This window comes from Berghia stephanieae, chromosome 8, assembly GCF_034508935.2.
Source record: "Berghia stephanieae isolate SIO BIC M18660-M18661 chromosome 8, UCSD_Bste_1.3, whole genome shotgun sequence".
Taxonomy (NCBI): domain Eukaryota; kingdom Metazoa; phylum Mollusca; class Gastropoda; order Nudibranchia; family Aeolidiidae; genus Berghia; species Berghia stephanieae.
Genome location: NC_088367.1, coordinates 32,565,689 through 32,585,306, shown reverse-complemented (window position 1 = coordinate 32,585,306; position 19,618 = coordinate 32,565,689). Strand labels below are relative to the sequence as shown.

The following is a 19,618-nucleotide window of genomic DNA, read 5'->3' as shown; positions in this document are numbered from 1 at the left end:
CTATGGGGTCTGTAGTCTGTTACACTTTTATGGGGGTTCTGTAGTCTGTTACATTGCTAGGGGGGGAGGGGGGGGGGTCTATAGTTTGTTACTCTGCTATGGTGGGGGGGGGGGGGGGGGGTCTGTAGTCTGTTACACTGCTATGGAGATCTGTGGTCTGTTACGCTGCTATGGGGGTCAGCTGCAATTATTGCAGACAAATCTTGCAGCGCATGGTGTTGACTTTATACGAATTCCACTGTACTATGATTATTATCTTACTGCATAACAACTCCTGTCTAAAACTGGAATACGTCCGTGAAGTGCTTGATGCAAAGACCAGGTTTTAATTTCAACTTTATATAATTTTCTTTTGATCTCTAGTCAAATTTGCATAAGTAATAATAATAATTATTATAATAACATGCACATTACTTAGTGTCAGTGTCGGTCGGAATTGGGTGGATCCGATCAAATTGTTGATAAAACGATGTTTAAAAAATGAATTTGGGCATAAAGTTGAGTCTTCGTAAAAAAAAAAATTTTAATTAAATAAAAAACAACTACATTTATTTTAGAAACCGCAACTGGTGAAAAAGTCTTTAATCTGGCACTTGGAAGTCACGAGTTAAAGGTCAAGAATGTTGTTTTTATAACGTATTGACAATGAACGGGTAGTTCTTATCTATTGATCAATGAAAGTCGTGAAATTAAAAAAAAAAAATAAAAATAAAAATAATAATAATTTTAAAATAATTCTGGCATAAAAAAAAAGAAAGAAAGTGTTTTGTCTATGTACGGGAGGTGACTTTTAAAATAACAATCATGAATAAAAGAATAAGAAACATTTTCCGCCTTGCCGTGTTCTATTTCCCTCCATCATTAACCCTTTACCGACGAGATACAAATTTCATTCAAATCATAGACTCGGATTTGTGATTGAAAAAAGGGTTTTGTCTCTTTATGTACAAGTACAAGCTTACTTGTAAAATCACAATCAGGAATAAAAGAAACATTTTCCGCTTTAACTCATAGAGTCAGACTCAAGATTCAAAAGTGATATATTTCTGTACGGGGGCTTACTTTTAACATAACAATCGTGAGTTGTAAAATAAATATTTTCCGTTGCCTTCGGCGGCGTGTTCTATTTCCCACCATCATTAACCCATTACCGACGAGAATTCAAAGGTTCAGGGTATAATATTTTAGGCATAAATGAAGAGTGAGATATATATGTCTTAACCACATGGCCATCTCACCCTCCTTGTAAGGTTGGAATAAAATAATTGAATCCCGCCTTCAAAGAATTTACGATTACGACAGACAAAAGTCGGGAAGGAGAGAGGCAACGCCACCCAAGACGAATGGAAGTAGTGTATGAAACAAGATATAGATATATACTATTACCACAACTACAACATAGATAAATAGGGTGAAAAGGGGAGATAAGAAGCAGACCTGCCTAGTACTACGAAAAATTCGTAGAAATTCGAATTTTTGGCTCCAGCTACAGGACTGCATAGGTCTCTTTGACTCAAAAACGCTTGTCGAAAAGGAAAGTTTAGCTTCTTAGAACCCATTTTCAGGACAGAGAGAGAGAGAGAATTACACAGAGAGACATGGCTCGGATGGACCCCTCCGATTCTCTCTCTCCCTCTCTCTCTCTCTCTCTCTCTCTCTCTCTCTCTCTCTCTCTCTCTCTCTCTCTCTCTCTCACACACACACACACTCAAACAACCACCATGTTGATATCACATATCATAATCATTTGACATAAAACCCAACACCGCGTGAGTAAAGAGGAGACCCCCCCCCCCCGGCTCGCGCGCTAAAAACCCATGTTGAGCATAATTCGCCCAATCGATGTGGAACCCTAAGAAAGAGGAAAGGATAGCATCAAAGGATTAACACATTATCTTATCGTGTTTCGGATCAGAGGCAAAAAAAATCCACAATCCCCCAAATCCTCTTTTTGTCTCTTTATATATTTATTTCTTTTCCCCTCTTTCTTTGTTAAATAAAAGCGCTAATTGATTCTCCGTTTCCTTGTTGAAAGGTTTACTCCTTCCTCTTCTACTCTCTCTTCTTTCTTCCGTTTTAAAAAAATCTCTTACCCGATATAGATAGAACGAAGTTGACGTCACTCAGGTCTTTGTTATTGTTTGTTGTTGTTTTTGCCATCCGCGTTCATAAGTAATCCTCACGAAACTGTATAAAGTATACTATAAACGTTCAAGGCTACACATAGTTTTGTGCGTTGGTCCGCTATATTTCCGGGTGGCAATGTTGTGTGTCTCTTAGCCAAGCGCACAGCATCTATACTTGAAGATATGATAACTGAACACAATAGCCTTCAACAGTCGTGACGTCACTTCCTTCGTAATGACGCATGGTAACTTAGTAACTGGTTCTAAACTATCAGGAGAATGGCGGACCCCTTATGAAGTACTTCTCCGACGAGCATAAAAGTGTATCCAGAGGAGAAAAACATTATAAATCTGACCATGTTTTGACTTTTATACATTCTGATTACATGACATGTGAAAAAGTTCTAGCCAGCATAAGGAACAAAAAGTACTGATTTTCTTCGTTAAGAACCAAGCTGCTCGTTGCTCGGCGGACCTGACATCAAACTTTTGAATCCTGTTATGGGCCTGTTTTAATTATCGAACATTGTTGTAAAGGACAATGTTCTGCGTTGGTTTGAGAGGATTTCCATTACAACAATGAGCACCATTATAACAATTTGGGTTATCAGTCGCTCCCCTCCCTCCAACTAAATATTCTTGACATAAAGACGCGAATATGCTGAAGAATGGATAGGAATAATAAGTAACGCCGAGCAAGACATTGTGAAAGAGGCACGACAAGGGCAATTAGCGTGTATATTAAGCTGAGAGAAAGAAGAAGAAAAATCGCGCTTTGATGTTACGTTCAGTCTGAAATTCCTGAATAAGTAATCCCTGGTTATGTAAATACGGGAATGTTCCTCGTGGAGAGCTTGGAGGCATTGGCAAACAAGACGTGAGCATGAGCATTCATTATGTGGCTATGTGGTCTTGTGGTATGACACTCGCATTCGGATCGGAAGGTCCTGGGTTCGAGCCTCGCTTAGCGAGCGCATAGTTTGAGTCCTTGGAAAAGGCTCTTTACTCACATTTTCTCACGTAACCCAGGTGTAAAATGAGTTATTTACCTGAATAATTGTAATATCGCCTAACAGGCGTCATGTCCCGTCCTACATGCTAAATGTTACTGTTGACCAGAGGGACCCCTTTTAAAGCGCGTTGAGCTAAATTCTTTTTTCTTCTTTTTTTAAAATGTTAATTAAAAGTGAAATACCCACTAAACGTGCTCAAAGCGCTTTACAAGGGGGTCCCTAGCCAACAGCAACACTTAACATGTAAGACGAGACATGTCATGACGCCTGTTATGCGATAGTATCAGTTAAAATCGGGGCCCCGTAGACATTCCATTGAGTTGGAGGCTCTTTAGGGGGCAGTGTGGCTCAGCGGTATGATTTTTGCTTCGTACCCGGAAGGTACCGAGTTCGATCACCCAACGCTGCGCTGTGTGGCCTTGGGCAAGTCACCTCGCCCAGGCTCAATTTGCGGCTGACGCCTGGGTTGTACCAGTCTTTCTTTGGAATAGATCCTCGAGAAAAAAAATTTCCCCTATGGGATGAATAAAGGAACTTTTATTTTTTAAATTTTATTTATGTAGTTTTAGGGACCTCTCCTCCACCAACCCTCTCAACTGCACAATCCAGACACCACGATACGTCAACGCATTAATTAAGCAAGACAAGAAGCCGACAACATCATGAAATCGAAGTCGGTGACCATAAAATAAATAAATAAATAAATGTAGATAGATGCATGACTGAATAAATAAATAAATAAATAAATGGATGCACGAATGGATAGATAAATGAATGGATGAAAAAATAAATCCATACATTTAATAAATAAACAAATAAAGGAGTGAATAAATACCGAATACAAAGTCACTCAATAGAATTGTTATAGTTATAGTATTTTTAAAAGTTAAATCTGAGTTTTGAAAAGAAAAAAAAAACTGATGGCGCGACAAGAGTAAAGTGGTAATAAACCATTAGCAATAAAAATAATAAATAAAAGAAAAATAATAATAATTTTTAAAAATGCAACAAGTCAACATAATTCAGGACTTTGAAAGGAGCTCCGAGACAGACAGACAGACAGACATCCGATTTCCATCCTCTCATTCAACAATTTACTGCCTTCTTCCCCGCCCAGTTTACTTCGATCGGCGGATGTCAAGCCATAGATAGAAGCGTGATTTCCATCAAATGGTGTAGCCTATATTATTGTAAAATGAAGATAGGGATAGAAAGATGGATAGATAGATAGATAGATAGATAGATAGATAGATAGATAGATAGATAGATAGATAGATAGATAGATAGATAGATAGATAGATAGATAGATAGATAGAGAGATAGAGAGAGAGTGAGAGAGAGAGAGAGAGAGAGAGAGAGAGAGAGAGAGCTATAAAGAGAGGAGTCCGAGAGTGGGAGTGAAACAGGGAGAGAGAGAGAGAGGGGGAGAGAGAGAGAGAGAGAGAGAGAGAGGGGGGGGGGGCTATAAAGAGAGGAGTCCGAGGGTGGGAGTGAAACAGGGAGAGAGAGAGGGAGAGGAGGCTATAGAGGGAGTGAAATAGGGGGAGAGAGAGAGAGAGAGAGAGAGAGAGAGAGAGAGAGAGAGAGAGAGAGAGAGAGAACACGTAAAAATCTACATTCCATTGAACACGATGTAAAAATCGCACCTCTGTGTTGCACCGTAAACCGACAACAACAACAACAAAAAATAATAAAATAAAATTCATCAAAGTTCAGCATATGTGTGTCTATACCAGACATTAATATAATTAGTGTGTATCTCATTAATTAATCACGGCTTTGATTAAGTAATCCATGTGGATATAATATTACGATAAGCAGGTAGAGTAGAGGATGGGCCGGGATGGGGTTAGTTATCGTTACGGTATCATGTGAGATATTAATTCTGTAAGTAGGCCGTGGCGTAAAGTGCTCAGTGCTCTGATTGGTCGGAGAATATTCCATGACATAAAATAAGGATTAACAGTGTCGGGAAAGGAAGAAAAATCTAAATAACAAAACAAAACAAAATAAAACAAAAACAAAGATAAGGGTCATTTAAATCGATCGATATTTGAAGAACGAGTTTTTCCGGTCCAATTCATAAAGACTACACGCCTTTCCAAAGTTACAAAAAAAAATGGTTTTTAAACCGAGCTTTTATATAGCGCAATATCCACTAATCGTGCTCAAAGTGATTTACAAGGGGCTTCTGGCCCACAGCGACACATACCATGTAGGACGGGACTTGACGCCTGTCAAGCGATATTACAATTTATTGTTTCTGACAGAGACAGCGCTGTTAACGGCCAGGTCGATTTACACCTGAGTACGGTGAGAGAATGTGAATAAAGAGCCTTTTTCCAAGGACTCAGCGATGCGTCGAGTGAGGCTTGAACCCAGGACCTTCGATCCAAAAGCGAGTGCCATACCATAAGACCACATAGCCGCACAGTTCATTGGTTGAATAACATTACATAGACCCACAGAGTGAGCGACCATTAAAAAAAAAAGAAAAGAAAAGAAAAAAGCTCCTGTCACAAGCAATTTACATAGGCATCTCTCAGTCTTTGCAAGTACCAAGTACGGTATAGGATAAAGGCTAGGACATTATATATAGAGTACTATGAGTAGACGCTGGATAAAGGTGATAAAAAGCCAGCATTGCAGAAATTATAGGGACCATCAAAGTTGTAAGGATAGTGATAGCGTGTGGGTAATAATGGCTGGCATCTCAAAAGGTAGGGAATACATGCTACATAATATAACTATAATAAAGGATCGGAACAACACGGGAAGACATTAGAGACATCAAACACACACGGTATACATACACTCGAGCACGGTTTTCTCGAACTAATCGCTAACTTCTACGTCATGGCACAAGACGGAAGGGTTAGAGCTCAGGTGGTCGCTGGTTCGGATAAGTAAACAAGCAAGTCTCGAACTAATCGAGACATGCAAAAAAGCAACAACAAAAGTTTGTAAAAACCGCAGTTCGAGGAAATCGCGTACAAAAAATAATAAAGAAAAAAAAAATTGGAACATTCAGATGAGTTCGAGGAAACCGTGTAATCGAGGAAACGGTACTCGGCATATTTTGTCAAAATATTGAAAAAAAAAAATCATTTTGTTATAATTAAATTACTTTGGCCAGAAAACTGTTACTTCAAATATCAATATTATAGCTAGGACAACGTGATTCAGCGGTCCGGTCTTTGCTTCGTACCCGAAAGGTAATGAGTTCGAATATCCGCTACGTTGTGTGGCCCTGAACACGTCACATCGCCTTAGTTCAATTTGCGGCGCTGTACTGCTGCATTGCGACTTACGCCTGGGTTATTCCAGTCTTCCCTCGGAATAGACTCTTGAGGTAAATTCCCCCAATGGGGTGAATAAAGGGAATTTTATTTTTTTTATTGTCATCTTTTTTATAATTGGAACTACCTTGACCCTATAAAAAGTATCAAACATGAGAATTCTTTGAAGTCTCAGGTTTAGAGATCCATTTACAAGCTGAGTGTCGTCATAATCTATAGATAGTATGCGCTTGGCTAAGAAGCTCACAACATTGCCATCCGGAAGTATAACGGACTAACACACAAAACTATATCATGTAACCTTTAACTTTTATAGTCAGGATAATACAAATTAAGTGAGAATTACTCATAAACGTGGATGGCAAAAAAAAACAATAACAAAGACCCGAATGACGTCAACTCTATAGAGATTTGATTTAAAAGATTTCTGGCCAAAAACGGTTTTAAAATAGTATGTTAAGTTAGATCAGAAAATGGCTGTCCATACACAGGTAGTGGGTACACAACACGAGACCACAGATTACTGTATTATCTATGTACGAGACTGACTCTGGCCGGAGCCACCGTTGGCGTTATAACGATGGCTACGCTATGGCTTTATATGAACCGTGGACATAATATTAAATAAACATAATAGGTCTTTGATAGGTCCACACCAACCAAGCAAGGCATAAAGTCATGGACCACACACACACACACACACACACACACACACACACACACACACACACACACACGGGCGCGCGCGTTTGTATTACAATGTATGAAATGCAAGTTATTTTTTTTTTCTTGTTGGGACGGGGGGGGGGGGGGGGGGGGGGCGGTTAAGTAGTCTTTCGGAGCCGTAAAACCCATGGATGGAGCAGTTAATCCCGTTTTCTAATACCCCTAAACGGACAGTAGCGATTACTTCCCATCTTTTGGATAGGACGCTATTCTATCGCAAACAAGATATGAAGTGAGTAGAAAAGTGCCACAAGACAATAGAGAATAAAAAATTTTTTCGCAGCGGTGGTGGGGTTTGAACCTGCGACCTTATTGGTACGACAACTCCGCCTGGCAAGTGAGAGCGTGGCTCTACCGTGTGAGCTATCCACGAACACAAAAATATTCGTTTCAAACCCAAAGTCATTTCTAGATCCCTCTCTCACCCACTTCTTGAGATCGCCGATTCGTTCACCACCATCGCGAAGTAATTTTGACCAGCAGTTAAGCTTAATAGCCAATATTCTCATCACAAACATATAACATAGAAACGATTGAGACATTGAGTATGCTCCGGTGTATGGGGTGAATTTTTAATTCAGAAAAGTGAGTGGAGCAGGCACTTATGTTGGTAACAACAAGATATGAAGTGAGTAGAAAAGTGCCAGAAGACAATAGAGAATAAATTTTTTTTTTTTTTTTCTGAATTAAAAATTCACCCCATACACCGGAGCATACTCAATGTCTCAATCGTTTCTATGTTATATGTTTGTGATGAGAATATTGGCTATTAAGCTTAACTGCTGGTCAAAATTACTTCGCGATGGTGGTGAACGAATCGGCGATCTCAAGAAGTGGGTGAGAGAGGGATCTAGAAATGACTTTGGGTTTGAAACGAATATTTTTGTGTTCGTGGATAGCTCACACGGTAGAGCCACGCTCTCACTTGCCAGGCGGAGTTGTCGTACCAATAAGGTCGCAAGTTCAAACCCCACCACCGCCGCGAAAAAAATTGTTATTCTCTATTGTCTTCTGGCACTTTTCTACTCACTTCATATCTTGTTGTTACCAACATAAGTGCCTGCTCCACTCACTTTTCTGAATTAAATATTCTATCGCAAAGTACATTATACTCTGCCAATTCTTACCAATTCAATTGAACGGCGGTGGACATGGAGGTCGGATAAAATCTCGACGGCTTCCTTACTTTATTCAAGTTCTATAGATCGAATGCGCTTGGCCAAGGAGTTCACAACATTGCCATCCGGAAGTATAACGGACCAACACACAAACTCTGTGTAACCATGAACTTTTATAGTCTGGTTAATACAGTTTAGTGAGAACAACTCACAAACGCGGATGGCAAAAACAATAACAAAGGCCTGAGTGACGTCATCTGCATACTATCTATACCATGCATGTTATTATGATGTCCACATCTGGTAACATATACAATTATGAATAAAATTATATTATTGATAATAGCCACACACAAAAACAAACTAAAAAAAAACTGTAACATTAAAAATCGATCGAATCAAATTACAAAATTGCCAAGAACTTGTCCTAAATAAAAAATAAAGAAAGAAAGAAAGACAGAAAAGTCAGATTTTAGCTTTTGTTTCTTCTTCTTCTTCTTCTTCCTCTTTTTAAAAATATGTTTTGGGTTGTTATTATCGTAGATAGATATAATATTTGATATCACAGTTTCCTGGCCAAAGTTGGGAAACATATTTTGGCATGCTACGACAGTTTTCTATGGTAAAAATAAAACCAAGTGGAAGTTCTCGTTGAGGTATTATAGTAATGTAGAAAACAGCGGTGTTTATCATTAGCTACATCAGCACTATAACGCCGATAGGAGACATCTTGTAGTCATATTACGAGGGATAGATTATCTCCCAGGAGAGCAAAGAGGCTGGGAACAAAAATGGCACACAATATCTCATCTGATTTCAAAAGCCTGTGGTGTGATATTCACTATTATATAGCATGTTATATTCAAGACTCGGAAGACAGGGCGGGAAGTATGACGGTTTAATATGGAACCCAATATGGTTGCGGCTGAAGTAATGTAGTAGTAGTAGTGGTAGTAGTAGTAGTAGTAGTAGTAGTAGTAGTAGTAGTAGTAGTAGTAGTAGTAGTAGTAGTAGTAGTAGTAGTAGTAGTAGTAGTAGAAGTAATAGTAGTAATAGTAGTAGTCGTAGTAGTAGTAGTAGTAGTCGTAGTAGTAGCAGTAGTAGTAGTAGTAGTAGTAGTAATAGTAGTAGTCGTAGTAGTCGTAGTAGTAGTAGTAGTCGTAGTAGTAGCAGTAGTAGTAGTAGTAGTAGTAGTAGTCGTTGTTGTTGTTGTTGTAGTAGTAATAGTAGTAGTAATAATAAAAATAATAATAGTAATAATAATAGAGCAAAAGAAGACGAAGAAGAAGAAGAAGAAGAAGAAGAAGAAGAAGAAGAAGAAGAAGAAGAAGAAGAAGAAGAAGAGAAGAAGAAGAAGAAGAAGAAGAAGAAGAAGAAGAAGAAGAAGAAGAAGAAGAAGAAGAAGAAGAAGAAGAAGAAGAAGAAGAAGAAGAAGAAGAAGAAAGAAGAAGATGGGAGAGTTTAAACCCTGAGAGCTGTTGATGGCTTGGAATGTTTCATCTACATAAGGAATCTTCAGTCTTATCTTTGATTTGTTTTAAAATGCGATGCACAAAATCTATCCCAAACACTGTTCAAAATAAAAAAAAAGAAATTCCTTTCTAGTCCACCACACCATCATAAAATAATAGGCGCAAACCAATATCAAATGGCAAGGGTAAAACATCACACGAGAGCAAAAATTCCCAATCTAAAAAAAAAAAAATAAAAAAAAACATCCCCTGCCCTCGGAATTACCCATCAGAACTCACGTAGTCGTGTCGGGTGTGGTTGTGTTTTTACGATAGTACCTAAAACAAACAATAAACCCGGGGTAAGACAATACCCTTGAAATGAATACCACTCATTTCATCTGGTTGGGTGAGTGGTAAAGTAAAGGATGATGGGGGAAGGAGAGCTCTTGGGAAAGAGATTGGGGGGGGGGGGTTAATCAGTTCCATGGATGCAATAAATAGGGCGCGAGGAAAAATGCTAAAATAAGCAAGAAACGTCTTTTCAACTTCTGAATAAAAACTATCATAATAATAATATTTTTAATCAGGTACACTAACGCTCTTTGCTTTTATCGTATATGAAGATTATTGTGGAATACTTTACCGAAGTGAAACGGTCCTTAAAAAGTAGGAATAGATAAGATTTTATTCTTTCAAACTCGGATAAAAGAAAAAAAAAAGAATTAAAACCGTTAATTTAATATAATTAGTCAAAAAGGAATGATTACAACAGTTTATTGTTTGCCCAAATATATTGCGATGCATTTGATTCACTGGACAGTCTTTCTCTGTTGATGTATGCCAGGGTTGTCAATTCAGGAGGCAAAAATTTACTGAATCAAACTTTTAAGCAAACACATATTGACAGACCCTTTCTGAGTGCTGAACTCCAGTAAAATGACATTATGTATTTACCTTTTTCCCCCCCTATTTAGCAGGTGATTTGAAAATATACTGAGGATTTATAACATACTGAATTCCGTAAATATATGGAAAATTGGCAACCTCGGTATAGATACACTGAAGCAAATCAAAATGTCTTTAAGTAAAAAATGTTATAATCTTAAATATAAAAGATAAACAACGGTTCTTCAATATCAAATCCCTGGTGCTGTCGACATTTTTTTTTCCTGACCTCCCTGTCCACCCAACAGTGATTAGGTAGCTGGGACTGCTGGATATGGCAGAGAGCACTTTGCGATAGACTAACATCCCAGATGACGAGCAATTGTTAATGTCAATTTTAACACCACCAACAACAGGCTTAACCCCAGCTACATGGGTCTTATTATAACAGATTACTTTTTATCTTTAAAAATTTAATTTTCAAAAAAGCTGTGCGGGATTTTACTTCAGAACTGAGCACATGACTTTAAACTCAATATGGGAGCAAAACTGAAGCACAGATTTAAATGATCAGATTTTTCAAGTTTAGATGCAGTTTAAATCTGTTACAGAATAGAAGGGGCTTTAAGCAGATACCTGAACATAACCTTTCCATCAAGAGATCAATGACAATAACGCAACCTGGGCTTCAATGAAGCCAAAGTCACATAAAAAACTTGAGCTTTTATATAGCGCAATATCCACTTAATGTGCTCAAAGCGCTTTACAAGAGGCCCCTAACCAACAGCAACATACAACATGTAGAACGAGACATGACGCCTGTTAGTCGATAATACAATTTTTTTCCGACAGAGACAACGATGTTAACGGCCAGGTACTCATGTTACACCTGAATACGGTGAGAGAATGTCGTGAGTAAAGAGCCTTTTCCAAGGACTTAACTATGCGCAGAGTCATGCTCGAACTAAGGACCTCCCGATCCAAAAGTGAGTGTCATACCACTAGACCACATAGCTGTTACTGCTCTCTTGGTGTGGGATTATCACCAGCTTATCTCTAATACTAATGGCACTATGAGTGACTTAGTCTTCCCAGTTAAAACATAAAGTGAAGTACCATCTTTGACAACATCCATGTCATACAAAGTACCTAGTGCATAACTTGACAAAAAAGAAAAAATTTAAAAATCAGATTTGTATGTGAGACAATATGTCCCTTGTAAATACACCCTAAGCCACTCATAATGTCCTCTATTGTCTATCCACCCCATAAAGAAGTTAGGCCCATGGAGACGGAGTTTATCCTAGTTACTATAGCGTCAATTGAACAATAGCAATTGCTTGCCATCCTTTGGATTGGATGTGAGTACTGTCCACCCCATCTAATGAGGGCAATTGATAACCCACTTCAGAGTGTTAATAAAACATATATAATAATAGAGATCTGCCTTTGAATAGAGCACATAAATTACAATGACGAAACCTATGCAGGTGTAAACAAGTATACCTTACAATGTGAAATAAAACTAAATCGCATTGAGTCATGGAAGGTATCTAATTTTTTTTTTTTTTGATTGAGAACAAAATTCACTAAATGTCTTTAACTTTACCAATGATCTGAAGCCCACAGCAATAGTTAACACAGAAAAAAAAAAAATAACGGAGCATTTATATAGAGCAATATATCCACTAAACATGCTCAAAGCGCTTTACAAGGAGTCCCTAGCAAACAGTAACACTTAACATGTAGGACAGGACACCACAACTGTTATTGTACAATTTTTCTCAGACAGAGACAATGCGAACAGCCATGGTACTCATTTTACACTTGAGTACAGCGAGATAATATGAGTAAAGAGCCTTTACCAAGGACTAAACGATGCACCACTCAGACTGGGACTCGAACCCTGAACCTTCCGATCTGAAGGTGAGTGTCACAACACAAGACAGCATAGCCACTCGAGATAATATAATATGAATAAGACCACATATTAAACTTGTAGGCTGATATTTAACCAATTCTTTTGCTTTTTGCTGTTTTGTATGTTTTTTGCCAGAGACAATGTTATCATCAGCCAACTCTCATTTCACATCTGATTAAACTGAGTAAATATGGTGAGAGAATGTGATTATAAAGAGTCCTTTCCAATAACTAAACTTGTGCGGCTATGAGTATGAGGTCCAGTGGTATGACATTTACTTCGGATCGGAACGTTCTGGGTCTGAGTCCAGAGAGGCGCATGGTCGAGTCCTTTGAAAAGGCTCTTTACTCACATTCTCTCACCATACTCAGGAGGAAAATGAGTACCTAACCTTTAAAGCGTTGTCTCTGTCCAAAAAATTGTAAATATCACTGAACCGGCGTCATCCTACACGTAAAGTGTTGCTGTTGGCTAGGGACCTCTTGTAAAGACCTTTGAGAACATTAAATGATATTGCGCAATACATTCTAAATACAAGCTCAAGTTAAATCTTGCGCTGCTCATAGCTGGATCGAACTAAACATACACTCAGAAGCTAAATGAATGTGTGAACTTTGTGTGGCTGCTGTAGTAGTAGAAGGACAAAATTGATCCTTTTCTGGCATGCGGGGTATGGTAAGAAAGTAAATCACACTTAAATATCCAGGGACTAATATATCCATTGTGTTCAATGAAAATGTATTCTTATATTCATGCTCAAACTCAATCTCCCCATCACATGTGTGTAAATGAGTATTGCATAGATAGAACGAAGATGACGTCATTCTGGTCTTTGTTATTGTTTTTTGCCATCCGCGTTCATGAGTACTTCTCACTAAACTGTATCAACCAGACTATACACGTTTAAGGTTACACATAGTTTTGTGTGTTGGTCCGTTATACTTCCGGATGGCAATGTTGTGAGCTTCTTAGCCAAGCGCATACTATCTATACAACAACCCTACTCCTACTACAAGACCTAAATCCGACTTTTCTTGAGAAACATATTTTCTTCCAATGCAAATAGCGCATTCAATTTCACTTACATTCATCTCATCTCAACATCTTCTACTCCTACTCGTCGGATACATATACTGCACATATAAAACCATGCACTAACAATAATGAAAAACCATTGTCATGTTGTAACAATAACAGACAGTGATCCTTCATAAGCATCTCATACTGCTTTACAATTAACAACAACAACAACAATAACTACCACTACTACTACTACTGACTACTGTAGTGTAGTAATCATACATATAGGCTAATTTTTAAAGTATTTGGTATCAGTATCAGAGTCAGCTTTTCTAGTCAAAGTCGATGCACACTTCTCTCTCCCTCTTCCTCCCCTTCTCTCCTCTCTTTTTTTTCTCACTCGAGTAATCTCTCACTCTCACTCTACTTTCACATACTCATACTCATCGTGATCTTCACTTTTCCTCGCATTATTATTGATAGGCACTTAAATGTATTGCTGAATATGTGTCATACCTAAGTAATATATAATATTACCATGAAATTCATGTTTAAAATGTCTAGAATGAGTATGAGTTTATCAATCATTATGTCCACATTTTTGCCCCTTCACTGTCTGAGGCTGTCTCAGACTCAGATTCTATAACTATAATCCAGTAGCAAGTAGATAGTAAGAGTAAGATGGGATGAGCTGAACCAAGAACAAGAAAAAGCGGCGACAATAATTTCACCATAATATAAACTTTCTATGAAACATTCATGAATGAAAAGTCAGTGTCAGGATGAAGTGTGTCGCAGAAAGTTGAATGGACAGAGTAAACAGTGGCAATGACAGTGACAGTAGGTGAAGTAGATGCTGTAGCAGTGATATAAAAAAGGTTTAAAAAGGCAGGAGGTTTTTAATGCAATCTTTTAGAAATTGTTTTGTTTTGGAATCTTACCGTGCAGTATGGCGAGAAGCGACAACAATGTCGCAACTGCCCTCATAATCGGATGAAAAGCACAGACATAAAGTTTGAAAAGTTATAAAATCCAAAATAGAATGCACACAAAACACAGATTTTCTACTGTCCCAACTGTTATGATAACGCAACTGAAGTGAATCGACTCGATAAAAGAGGGAGGAACGACTGAGCGAAGGAGAGAGAAATTAGAGCGGGCAGCAAGTGTTGTATCCAGCAGTAGAAAGCGTCCGCTGTTCGCGAGTCAACCACAAACAGTCAAGGGTTATCGTTCTTTGTCCATTGGACTTTGGTAAACATTTCACCCGTGTCAAGTCGAGGAATTTTGGCAACCGCCGCCGCGCCCATGGTTCACAACATGTCACAGAATGGAACTGAAAGTTCTGAGAGCTTACACCTGAAACACACGCATATTTTGTATAATTATTATCTACTGAATAGAAACGCATGCAGAACTCTATATTACAAAAAGAAATTGGAATGATCAACAATTGGTAAAAAAAAATCAAAAAATCTTAGGAATAGGAAACAAATTTCACCTGTTTTAATTTGGAAAGTTTCGAGAAATGCATCAGAGAGAGAGAGAGAGAGAGAGAGAGAGAGAGAGAGAGAGAGAGAGAGAGAGAGAGGTCTGAACTTATGTAAAAAGCAAAACCCATATTTTTTTAACAAAACCTGTTAGAGTAACATTAAACAGTGTTACATTTTTTTTTCATGAGATGGTCTAATAATGATTTGTTTATTCTCTGTCCTTTCTTTATTTTGTTTATTTGTTTATTTATCTATTTATTTATTTATTTATTTATTTATTTATTTTGTAATCGCCATCAATACTAATATACGATGAAAACATTTGGCGTAAATAAAAACCGAATATTTTACACGACTAAACTCAAGGGGAATAACGCACAATTCCACAATAACATTCTCTATTTTCGTTTTCATCCCACTGTCTTGAGTTGATCAACGAGAACGAATTTTAAACGAATATAGATATTATTATGCCACGAACTGGTGTTCAATTCATTAAAAATGACGAGCCGTCCTTTATTAGACAATTCAAACAGAGAATAGGTCACAAAGATGAAGCTGATATCGACACCAAGGTAACGTTTTTCATCACATCTGCTGAACTGGATATGAGGAGGGGATGAATTTGAATTATGAATTCGGATAGATTTGTAGGGTATAGACTATAGATCGTAAATTTTAGAGAACCTGTTATCTCTATGCAGCCTATGCCTAAACTTGCGGTATGAAGGGCAGTTTGGAATATGCACAAACTTCATAATAAGAATAAGAGTGAGTAAAATTGAAAGTGCAACATAAAATAGCTTGTCTAATTTCTGTGGAAGTGAAACCCCAGAAGTCGAACAGTTTTGTCTCTAAACTTAAGCTTGCTTATACTTATATTTAAGGGCAATGTGCACCCAATGTACCTACTTAAATAATTCGAGGCCTAAATAATTTACATGGGGTTCCAAGGCAACATCATTTCATAACTTAACTTATTATCATGGGCGATATATGACTATGACATGACTCCTTTAAGACAATCACATCATTTTTACAGAGACAACAGCTACTCATTTTACACTGAGTAAGTTAGAGAATATTACTAAAGCAAAGACGCTTTTCGCTCTCCTTTGCACAACTAGAGAATTAGAGTTCCATAGATCTGAAAACTGCAAAAAAGTGCCCTGCCACAGGACCACAAAGCCCCACAAGCAGGGTTTACTCTTATTTTATCTTTCCAAAAATTAATTTCTCACATTATTTACCTGAAGACATCCACTGACTTAAACGTTTTCACTAAGACTAAGAGACACTATTCGGATAAAGTCACATCTATCGATAACATTTTTATTGCTTTCTTGTTGAAAACGGTCAAGTCTGTGATTTTATTTCGATTTTTAAAAAGAGGAATATTGCTTGAAAACATAAATGCTTACCATATATGGATTGGTTTTAAGTCCATTCCCTCATCAGGACCTGCCTCCTTCGCTATCTTAAGGCATAATGCACCCTGGTAAAAAAAAAATTGAATTTATTTGATAAAGTTGAAAGTTTATATGATTATAATTTGCAAGGTAAATGGTCATCCAAATAAAAGTGAAATTAATGTTCGTTTAGCCAGAGCTGGCTTCAACAACAAGTACTACTACTACTACTATTACTACTACTACGACTGCAACTCCCACTACTACTACGACTTCTACTACTACTACCACTACTACTACTAATACCACTACTACTGCTATTACTACTACTACTACTACTACTACTACTACTACTACTACTACTACTACTACTACTACTACTACTACACATATAGATAGCAAAAGTGAAAGATGAAGATATTAAATTTTCATCACTTCAAATTCCAGAGACAAATGCCAGACTTTGATGAAGACGGCGAGGAGGAGCGTGAAGAGCGTGATGATGAAAAGCCAGTGGTTGTTGTTTTGAAGAAGGGAGACCTAACTGCTGAGGAGGCAGAAGAAGCAGAGAAAGTAAAGGATGAAGGTAGATAGAAATGATTTTAATTCAAAGTGTTGTTTGAAAACACAAAACAAAAAAAACAAAAACTTGAGCTTTTATATAGCGCAATATCCACGAAACTTGTTTAAAGCGCTTTACAACAGCAACGTGGAACGTGTAGAGGGAGATATGATGCCTGTTCGGCAATATTACATTTTTTTTTAGAGAGATGCAACGCTGTTAACGGCCAGGTACTCATTTTACACCAGAGTACGGTGAGATAATGTGAGTAAAGAGTCTTTTCCAACTATGCACCAAGCAAGACTCGAACCCACTAGACAACATAGCCGCACACTTTTAGTCCTTTGTTTTTCATGTTTCCAGTGATTTTAGAATTTAGGAGTCTTGTACAATTAACCAGGATACAAATTAGTCTCTGATATTGGTGGTCAGATGTTATTGAATTGGAGATTTTGTTGTGCGGCTATGTGGTCTTTTGGGTTGACACTCACTTTCGGATCGGAAGGTCATGGGTTCGAGACTCGCTTGGCGCAAAGTTGAGTCCTTGGGAAAAGCTCTTTACTCACATTCTCTCACCATACTCATGTGTAAAGTGTAAAATGAGTACCTGGCCATTAGCAGTGTTGTCTCTGTCCGAAAAAAATTGTAATATCGCGTAACAGGCGTCATGCAACGTCTTACATGTTAAATGTTGCTGTTAGCCAGGGACCCCTTCTTAAGTGCTTTGAGCATGTTTAGTGGATATTGCGCTATATTTAAAGCTCAGTAATAATGTATGAGTTGATAAGTATTGCTGTTTATCAGTAAGGATATAGAGAATCATATCAGCATTGGATTTGACTTTTCAATTGATCAAAAGTTCTTACTATCCAAGTCACACTGTATAAAGTTTACTACACCCACCCAGCCCAACAACCTCAACTAACCACCCGTATTTTTTTAAAAACTTCCCCTGATGCCCTCAGTGCCAAATTATTTATTTTTATTATTATTATTATTATTATTATTATTATTATTATCATTATTATTATTATTATTATTATTATTATTATTATTATTATTATTATTATTATTATTATTATTATTATTATTATTATATTACTATTATTATGATTACCGTCATCATCATCATTATTACTAGATGTCTATCGTAATTATTATTATTATTATTATTATTATTATTATTATTATTATTATTATTATTATTATTATTATTATTATTATTATTATTATTGTTATTATTATTATTATTATTATTATTATTATTATTATTATTATTATTATTATTATTATTATTTTTATTATTATTATTATTATTATTATTATTTTTTATTATTATTATTATTATTATTATTATTGTTATTATTATTATTATTATTATTATTATTATTATTATTGTTGTTGTTGTTTTTGTTGTTATTTTCTTATTATGTTGTTGAAGTTTATTGCCTCTTCCACCTCTATTCAGGACCCGTCCATCTGGATCAGAAGATCACATTCAAAAAGCCAACAAAGCGATCAAAGGAAGAGGATAAGAAAGGGGAGGAAGATGGCGATGGTGGTAGACCAGCATCCAAGACGAAAAAGAAAGGATCTGACAATAAGTTGTTGAAGAAGAAGAACACGAGTCTGTTGTCGTTTGGAGATGATGAGGAAGAGGAGGACGAATGAGACTGATACATGTGTTTCTATGCGAATGATGATGATGATGATGATGATTGTGGTAGTGGTAGGTGTGAATTTGAATGTGTGTGTGTGTGTGTGTGTGTGTGTGTATGTGTCAGAGAGAAGTTTTGAGTTTATGTGAGTGTTGTGTGTGTGTGTATGTATGCCAGAGAGAAAGGTTAAGTTTATTCGAGTATGTTTGTGTGTGTGTGTGTGTGTCCATTGTTTGCATATGTGGGTATTACATAGTGATAGTCAGTCTGTTAGAAAGGGAGAGACTTAATGTTTCTATGCCACCTATAAAAAAAAAACAATTATGTAAATAAATTCGTTTTCACATTTTATTGTTAAACAATCTCTTCTTGCTTTATTTGTAACCAATTGTTTCAACACAGTTTTGTGTCAGGGTAAACCTGATGCCAATAAGGGGATTTTATCGATTTTACTGAAATTTTCAGTCATATAAACTTCACTACAAAATTTAGAAATTATCCCATATGACACATCGATGGTCAGCGGATCAAAACTCTGAAGTCTACACACGAGCTTTGCACGCCATGTTTTATATCAATGATGTCATCAGAGGTCTGATCCACCCAATATCAAATAAAACATGGTGCGCAAAGCTCGTATGTAGACTTCAGAGTTTTGATCCGCCAATCATGAAAATTGAGACTTCAGAGGTTTGGTCTTATCTTTTACTATAGATTCAGATTTTAACATCTAAACTAATCCAAGATAATACCTTTTCATAAATTTTGGAATCAGGTCATATTTTGTGGATCAAAATCTATTTCCCGATCCCTTAGTAAGGAATCCTCTTTAGCCCCCTGAGAATGGTAAAGATTTGATGTCTCTTTGTTGGCCTCTTCTGTGCTGGTTTTTGGCTACCAGAGTTTTTCTTAGGCTGAGTATCCTTAATCAGGT

The 19,618-nt window shown here is 37.1% G+C and overlaps 2 protein-coding genes across 2 annotated transcripts in view; one reads left to right on the top strand and one right to left on the bottom strand.

The window, feature by feature from the left end:
* Window positions 1-14,770, bottom strand: part of LOC144978544 (low-density lipoprotein receptor-related protein 4-like) — a 157,974-nt gene extending 143,204 nt beyond the window's left edge. Inside the window, exon 1 of the mRNA XM_078924756.1 lies at window positions 14,504-14,770. Within this exon, the coding sequence (XP_078780882.1) occupies window positions 14,504-14,549 (46 nt within the window). The 5' untranslated portion in view covers window positions 14,550-14,770. The remainder of the gene's footprint in view (window positions 1-14,503) is intronic.
* Window positions 14,771-15,453: 683 nt separating this feature from the next.
* Window positions 15,454-19,046, top strand: LOC144978528 (uncharacterized protein KIAA1143 homolog). Its single transcript, XM_078924713.1, has 3 exons — window positions 15,454-15,630; window positions 16,912-17,050; window positions 18,495-19,046. Exons 1-3 carry the CDS (start codon window positions 15,526-15,528, stop codon window positions 18,695-18,697), a joined length of 447 nt encoding a protein of 148 aa, XP_078780839.1. The 5' UTR covers window positions 15,454-15,525; the 3' UTR covers window positions 18,698-19,046.
* The last annotated feature ends 572 nt before the right edge of the window (window positions 19,047-19,618 follow it).